Genomic DNA, 8519 nt, shown 5'->3' on the forward strand with positions numbered 1-8519 from the left:
GCTTAGTTGATGGGACCTGGAGGAGGCTCTGTGTGCTCTAATTCAGCGTTTCCCAACCGGTGTGCCGCGGCACACTAGTGTGCCGCGAGACATAGTCAGGTGTGCCGGCAAGCTCCTAGGGAAGCTCCAGCTGGGCGGGGCGCTGCCGGTGCCTCCGAGCTCCCACTCGCAGCTGTCCCTCGGTTCCTGCCCGTTGCCGCGGTTTCTGGCGCTCTCCTGCTGGGCCCCAAAAAAGGAAGGCGGGAAAAAGGAGAGCTTGATTCTTCGCGCCTCCTTTTTCATGCCTTCCTTCTTTGGGGCCCAGCAGGAGAGCGCCAGAAACCGCGGCATCAGGCAGGAGCCGGGGGACAGCTGCGAGTGGGAGCTCGGAGGCACCGGCAGCGCCCCGCCCAGCTGGAGTTTCCTGGCGTCGGCGGCAAGTGTCCTTTGGGCCCGGCGGGAGGGCACTGGCGGTGGGAGCGGGAGCGTGCCGGCTGCAGCGGCCCCAGGCGGTCGCGGGGAGATGGGGGCGGTGAGAGGGAGCATCAGCGCCACCCCTCTACGAGCAGCAAGAGCCTCAGCGACGGGGCACGCCATTTGCCTTTCGGCTCCGTCACTGAGGCTTTTGCTGCTCGTAGAGGGGAAGGCGCCGATGCCCAAAGCCTCAGCGATGTTTGGCTGCCGGGGGGGGGGGGGGGAGGAGAAAATCCTCCCCCCCCTTCAGGAGCAGCAAAAGCCTAAGTGATGGATCGCGCTGTTTGCCTTTCGGCTCCGTTGCTGAGGCTTTTGCTGCTCGTGGAGGGGGGGTTGGCAGTGCCGATGCCAAATGCTTTCCCTCCGCGGTGGGGGGTGGAGGGCAGGCGCAGTCAGCCCCAGGAGACAAAGAGGGAATGAGAGAACGGAAAGAGACAGAAAGGGAGGGAGAGAAAGAACAAGTGAGAGATAGAAAGGATAGAGAGAAAGGGAAAGAGAGAAAGGAAAGAGAGAGAAAGGGAGGGAGAGAAAGAATGAGGGAAAAAGGGAGGAAGAGAGAGAAATGAGAAACATGAGAGAGAAAAGGGGGAAAGACAGGAGAAGTACCCAGAAATGAGACAGTGGTATAAATTTCAGGAGGGATGATTGATGATTGACTGTACAGGTATTTATAAGGGGATGTTACATGGGATTGTATATATGAGGGGGTTATTTATGTATGCATGCATTCATTCATTCATTCATTCATTCATTCATTCATTCATTTATTTATTTATTTATTAGATTTGTGTCATTTTGGTTGGTGGTGTGCCCCAGAATTTTGTAAATGTAAAAAATGTGCCGCGGCTCAAAAAAGGTTGAAAATCACTGCTCTAATTGGTCTCTGAGAGGTATAATGGCAACTTCCCCTCCCCTTCAGACAGATGCCTGATGATGCAGTTTATTTCCACCTATCTCTGGCGCTCTCTTCTTGACCAATTCTACTCACCCCACCTCAATAAATCCCCAATCTTCACAGGATCAGAATCCCTGGCAGTTTTAAAAATAATATTGTGCGACCAGATAGCTTTGGATTGCAAAGGCACTGTAACTGGAAATGGTGAAGATGGAAAGCTGACATGCATATAATTCACTGCCTCCCAAAAACAGAGTCCTTTCCCATAAATCAGCTTTTCAAACCCAGTCATCCTATGCCGAATCCAAAAAACGTTGTTCCTTGCCATGTCTCAGGATGAGAAATGGTGGCAGAGATAAGATGTGTTAAGGGGAATGAAACGGTGTAAAAGCAAGTGTATTTTCAACATAACCAAAAGCTGCGATCAAATGCTGCTTGTGTTACCGTGGGGAATCCAATACACTTGGCATCTGACTTGACTGAGAACAAATGGTGTGTAAACACACAAAATAAATATTAAAATGATAACGTAAACAGATAAAAGCCACATGTGATCCCCTGGGGAAAGGGGGAGCTTCCAGATAGTGATGGTTGGCAAAATACTTTCAGGTAGATTTGCTGGATTTAGTTGCTCTTTTAAGGATGTGTTGAGACATAAATTTACCTTTTCAATGTTTACGACCAAAAGAAATATTTATTTGATTTGATTATCTCTCCAAAGTGAAAGGAGTGACAGAGTGACACTATTAGCCATTGTTGGCCTAAAAGAATGACAACTGATTTCATTCATAAGCAAATGCTGTCACAGGAAAAAGTTCTAGCCAATTGTCTTGTGGGTTACTATAGCAACAAAGCTATTGCTCTGAGGTGTGCTTCCTTCTTGGATACATAAATATATGGCTCAACACTTCCTTAAAAAGCAGTTAGATTACTCAGGGACCACCTACAAATAGTTTGCTGAGCATCACCACCTAAAAGATTTCATGTATTCTTCAGGAATAAGTTTGATTTTAGGATATTTTTACAGTATAACATAGCAACATATGACCATTATGAAAGAGTCACATGGGTTATTATGTTCCAATCTGCTTCAAACAAATTGGCAATACTAGTTACTAGTTAGAAAAAAACAACCTCAACTTTCAAAGTACTAGCCAAAATACTTGCTAATAAGAAGTACTTATTCACATTTAAAATTACAGAAAATAAACAATGTTACATGCATACAATGTTACAGAGTACCTCCGGAACCGCCTGCTACCGCACGAATCCCAGCAGAGTTGGCCTTCTCCAGGTCCCGGCGACCAAACAATGTCATTTGGCAGGCCCCAGGGGAAAAGCCTTCTCTGTGGCAGCCCCGGCCCTCTGGAATCAACTCCCCCCACACTCCTTGTCTTTCGTAAATTACTCAAGACCCATCTATACCGCCAGGCATGGGGGAGTTGAGACACCTTTCCCCCAGGCTTTTTTATATTTATGTTTGTGTATGTATATGTTGTTTGCTTTTTTAAATATGATAGGGTTTTATGTGCTTTTTAATATTAGATTTGTTTTCGCTGGAATATTGTTTTTATTATTGTTGTGAGCCGCCCCGAGTTTTCGGAGAGGGGCGGCATACAAATCTAATAAATTGAATTGAATTGAATTCAATCTTCACTTATCTCAACCTGAGTTGAGAAATCTACAATGTGCCTTGTTGTTTTAAAAAAAATGTAAACGGAAAAGCATAGAGTTAAAGAAAAAAATATGCATTTTTCCCCCTTTCTTACCTTATGTTGACCAATGCATGAGTCACTTTACTGGCTGGCTCCTTCCACTGGCCAGCATTAGTAGAAAGCCTTAGAACTGAAAGAAAGAAAAAATAGTCTGTGATACCTATTTGATTGCCACACAAGACGGGGTTTTCTTTTCTTTTGTGTGGCTTGGGACTGCATTTCCTCCCGCCCCGTTTTTTTTTTTTTAAACTGTCTTAGCATTCATAGGAACGGGGAAATATCATGTGCTATTATTGGAGAAAAGGGTGCCAGGATATTCAATCTTTTATATGGGCAATTGATGAAGAGAAATGGGAAGAGAAATGATGATGGGTCATCATTTCAGAGATATTTCTTTACTTAAACAGGGAAACAAAATCAGCAAAATAAGTCATTGATAGGAGGAGCGTGGTCCAACATCCTGCCCGCTTCCCTGTTTGCCTTGTGGAAAATTGGCAAGCAGAATTATAAATCTTCCTTCCTTCCTTCCTTCCTTCCTTCCTTCCCTCCCTCCCTCCCTCTTTCTTTCTTTTTCTTTCTTCCTTCCTTCCCTTCCCTCCTTCCCTTCCCTTCCCTTCCCTCCTTCTTTCTTTCTTTCTTTCTTCCCTCCCTTCCCTCCTTCCCTTCCCTTCCCTCCCTCTTTTTTTCTTTCTTTCTTTCTTTCTTTCTTCCTTCCTTCCCTCCCTCCCTTCTCTCCTTCCCTTCCCTCCTTCCCTCCCAGACAGGTAAGTGGCTGACGCTGGATGGCAAAGAGACTAGCTTAGAAACTGTTGAAAATAGTAGTAACTGTGAGAAGGATCTTGGAGTCCTAGTGGACAACCAATCCTATTTAAATATGAGCCAGTAGTGTGCAGCAGCTGCCAAAAATGCCAACAGAGTTCTAGGCTGCAACAACAGAGGGATAGACTCAAGATCACACAAAGTGTTAAGACCACTTTATAATGTCTTGGTAGGGTCTGTGAATGTTCGCCTCCTCCACTTGGCAATGCCTGTTTGGTCCCCAGGCTTTCGCCCCTCAACCACACGGGCGCTGCCTTTTCTCTTTGGCCCATTTGCTGAATGGGCTCAAAAACCCGTTCGCCCTGTCCTATTATTTCTGGATAGCGTTATTTTTCTGCCTTTCCAATTTACACAAGCTGTTTTCTGACTGTATTTCTTTGAAGCACTGACCTGGTTCCATGATGCGCTTTATGTTCTTTGGAGACAATTTCTTACTGTGCTTTCATCAGACTAAGATGAAAGCAAAACTTCTTGTTTTCACTTCGTGTTTACAATGAGGCTTCCCTGCAGCTAAATGGTTCTGGGAGCTTGGCTTACTCTCTGATCTGAGATTAAGGCATAGTTTCCCAACTGGGATCCTTCTACACATGCCAAATAGGATCACCCTATGTGAACGCTGTGTATTCTAGCTCCTATTTAATTATTATATACCAGGAGACAACAGCAAGCATACTTTACATGCAGCAGCCATATCAGTGTGCTAGGTGATCCTCTAATCCCTTGCCTATATTATTTATATATTACTGTATTATTTAATATTATTTATATAAGGAGGAACCATGTTTTAAACATCTCTTTAGCCTGGAATATCTTTTAAAGGGTTATTTCACAGCCTTGTATTAAAGGTTAATTAAAATTATATGACAAACATGTACTGGAGAGCAATCATACATTATTATTTGCTCTTAGTCACACTTGCACAAATGTTACATTAACATAAAGTCAAGTCACCTAACACTACTTACCCATGGAATATAGGTTATCAAAAGTCTGGTGCATCCTGATTATTTCATAATATAGCTCATCATAGCTGCTAGGAGTTGGAAGAAAGGTATCTCCATAAGTGATGAACATATTAAACAGGTTTATCACCTTTAAAAAAAGATTATAGGCATTACTGAATAAAAATATATTCAATTTGTTATTTAATCAAGCAGAAATAGGAATTCTCTAGGTAAATTAAAATGTTTATTTATTTATTATTATTATTTTATTATTTAGATTTGTATGCCGCCCCTCTCCGAAGACTCGGGGCGGCTCACAACAAGATAGAACAAATCATAAATAATCCAAATAACTTTAAAATATTTAAAGATTTAAAAGAACCCCATATACTAACAGACACACACACACACAAGCATACCATGTATAAATTGAACATGCCCGGGGGAGGTGTTTCAATTCCCCCATGCCTGACGGCAAAGGTGGGTTTTAAGGATTTTACGGAAGGCAGGAAGAGTAGGGGCAGTTCTAATCTCCGGGGGGAGTTGGTTCCAGAGAGTCGGTGCCGCCACAGAGAAGGCTCTTCCCCTGGGGCCCGCCAACCGACATTGTTTAGTTGACGGGACCCGGAGAAGGCCCACTCTGTGGGACCTAATCGGTCGCTGGGATTCGTGCGGCAGGAGGCGGTCTCGGAGATATTCTGGTCCAGTGCCATGAAGGGCTTTGAAGGTCATAACCAACACTTTAAATTGCGACCGGAAATTGATCGGCAACCAATGCAGACTGCGGAGTGATGGTGAAACATGGGCATACCTAGGTAAACCCATGACTGCTCTCGCAGCTGCATTCTGCACGATCTGAAGTTTCCGAACACTTTTCAAAGGTAGCCCCATGTAGAGAGCATTACAGTAGTCGAACCTCGAGGTGATGAGGGCATGAGTGACTGTGAGCAATGAGTTCCGGTCCAGATATTATATGTTATTAAATAAATAAGAAATACTAACACATCTAAACTAATATATCCTAACGTATCGAAGCAATCACATAGCTTTTACATCTAAAAAGTGTACTTTCTTTCCCTGACAAATCTGACTGTTATTAAGCAAGTGAAAACTACAATCACCCATGACAACAGGGAGAGCAAATATCATTCACTGAAAAGTCAAATCTGCATGGGTGAATGTATACCAGCTTAGAAGTAAATTGAAATCATTAAAAAAAACAGGCAAGCTGTTTCTATATATTCAAGAGTTTCTTAAGGGACATACAATTATGTAAAAGCATAAACCCAAAGCCAAAATTAAAGAAGTTTCAAAATGTCAAGAAAAACATCTAAGAACAGTTGTACCCGTCTTGCCAACTGTGTGGGAAACAAATAGAAAGAAAAGAGAATCCATTTCTTCAACTCTCTAATTTTCTCTGGTTCTCCCAGACTATACATAGCCCCTAAGCTTCTGAAATTCCTACACTGCAGAACTGCTATACATGAGTGGCTATTTCCCACTATTTTAATCCTGGTAAGCACTTTAAAAGAGGAGCGTTTTGAGCTTAAGCATCTTTGCTGTGAAATTTAAAAATACCTCTACTGTCAACAATAAGTAGAAATATTTCAAAGGGAAAAAAAATAAAATGACGTTCTCCAATTTACTACTATTCAAAGTATACCTTCTTGCCTTTCCAGCTATGAAACGTTTGGATTTTCAGGCTAGCAATCAACATTTTAAAGACAAATCACTGCACTAAGCTCTTTCCTCATTTACAAGACCCAAACGGAATTCCAAAGTTTCATTTCCAGTCTGCCTACAGCAGGGGTGTCAAACTCGCCTGGTCACATGACATATTGTGACTTTTCCCTCTTTGTTAAAATAGAGGTGGGCGTGGCCAGCACTCGATCCACAGCTCACATTAGAGAAACATCTTTCAGCTGTGGCGAGGGGGGCGTTTGCCCAGGTTCGCCTTGTGCACCAGTTGCGGCTCTATTTGGACCGGGAGTCACTGCTCACAGTCACTCATGCCCTCATCACCTTGAGGCTCGACTACTGTAATGCTCTCTACATGGGGCTACCTTTGAAAAGTGTTCGGAAACTTCAGATCATGCAGAATGCAGCTGCGAGAGCAATCATGGGCTTTCCCAAAAATGCCCATGTAACACCAACACTCCGCAGTCTGCATTGGTTGCCGATCAGTTTCCGGGCACAATTCAAAGTGTTGGTCATCACCTATAAAGCCCTTCATGGCACCGGACCAGGGTATCTACGAGACCGCCTTCTGCCGCATGAATCCCAGCGACCGGTTAGGTCCCACAGAGTGGGCCTTCTCCGGGACCCGTCAACAAAACAATGTCATTTGGCGGGGCCCAGGGGAAAAGCCTTCTCTGTGGTGGCCCTGGCCCCCTGGAACCAACTCCCCCCGGAGATTAGAATTGCCCCCACCCTCCTTGCCTTTCATAAGCTCCTTAAAACCCACCTCTGCAGTCAGGCATGGGGGAACTGAGATATTCTTTCCCCCTAGGCCTTTACAATTTATGCATGGTATGTTTGTTTGTAGGGATGTTTGGTTTTACAATAAGGGTTTTTTAGTTGTTTTAGTATTGGATTTATATGATGTTTTTATTATTGTTGTTAGCCTCCCCGAGTCTACGGAGAGGGGCGGCATACAAATCCAATAAATAAATAATGATACGAGTCTATGGAGAGGGGCGGCATACAAATCTAATAAATAAATAAATAAATAAATAAATAAATGAATGAATGAATGAATGAATGAATGCATGCATGCATGCATGAATGAATGAATGAATGAATGAATGAATGAATGAATGAATAAATAAATAAATAAATAAATAAATGAATGAATGATGCACCTGACCCATGGACCGTGAGTTTGACATCCTATTGGAATATGAAGAACTGGATTTTAATTAAGTTCCAATTGTGACACATAAAAAACAAAGCTCTCCATAAAATGGCATGCAATTCAGTACATATTAAATAAAGAAATAAATATTAAAACATTTCTTCTTCTTAAAAAAAGTATCTGGAAGGAATATTTCTATCCTGGATCCAATTCTGTCTCCAGGCCTTTGGAAACAATGACTAATGTTTTATTCGTCCTTTCTGTTCTGGTTTGGTTTGGTTTGGTTTGGTTCAGTTCGGTTGTCACTGTTCTTTTGTCTTGCACTGTTATTGTTCTTTGTTTTTAAATGTTTCAACAACTGTAAACTGCCCAGTCTTGCTGGGAGTCAGGAGCATATAAATTTTATTTGTTTGTTTGTTTGTTTGTTTTTTGGATTTGTATGCCACCCAACTTCCAAGGGACTCGGCGCGGCTCACAACCATAAAACATAGATACAACATTAAAACCTCCTAAAAACCATCTAAAACAATTATTACTCATTGTCTTTAAACCATCTACATAGGACTCATACAAGTATTATAATAGAGAATACAAGTTCCTAAACTGAACTAAAAAAACATAAAATGCAAAATAATATTCTTAACCAGGTTTGGCCCAAGATTTGTATATATCTATGTATGTGATTTATTAACCTCCTCACTCTAAAGCACTGGTCTCCAAACTACGGCCCGGGGGCCGGATGCGGCCCGCTGAGGCAATTTATCCGGCCCGCGGCAGCACACGAGATTTTACATGGAGCCGGGCGTTGGAGTTGGGGGCAGGGAGCGACGAAAGTGCGA

The 8519-nt window shown here is 42.9% G+C and overlaps 1 protein-coding gene across 2 annotated transcripts in view; it reads right to left on the reverse strand.

The window, feature by feature from the left end:
• The window catches only part of ARMH3 (armadillo like helical domain containing 3), a 176754-nt gene that overhangs the window by 107234 nt on the left and 61001 nt on the right, over positions 1 to 8519 (reverse strand). For both annotated transcript variants that reach the window (XM_070752882.1, XM_070752883.1), the window contains exons 23-24: positions 4848 to 4974; positions 3118 to 3193 (exon numbers count right to left, since the gene is read on the reverse strand). In XM_070752882.1, the coding sequence (XP_070608983.1) occupies positions 3118 to 3193; positions 4848 to 4974 (203 nt within the window). The remainder of the gene's footprint in view (positions 1 to 3117; positions 3194 to 4847; positions 4975 to 8519) is intronic.

Source organism: Erythrolamprus reginae, chromosome 5, assembly GCF_031021105.1.
Source record: "Erythrolamprus reginae isolate rEryReg1 chromosome 5, rEryReg1.hap1, whole genome shotgun sequence".
Lineage (NCBI taxonomy): Eukaryota > Metazoa > Chordata > Lepidosauria > Squamata > Dipsadidae > Erythrolamprus > Erythrolamprus reginae.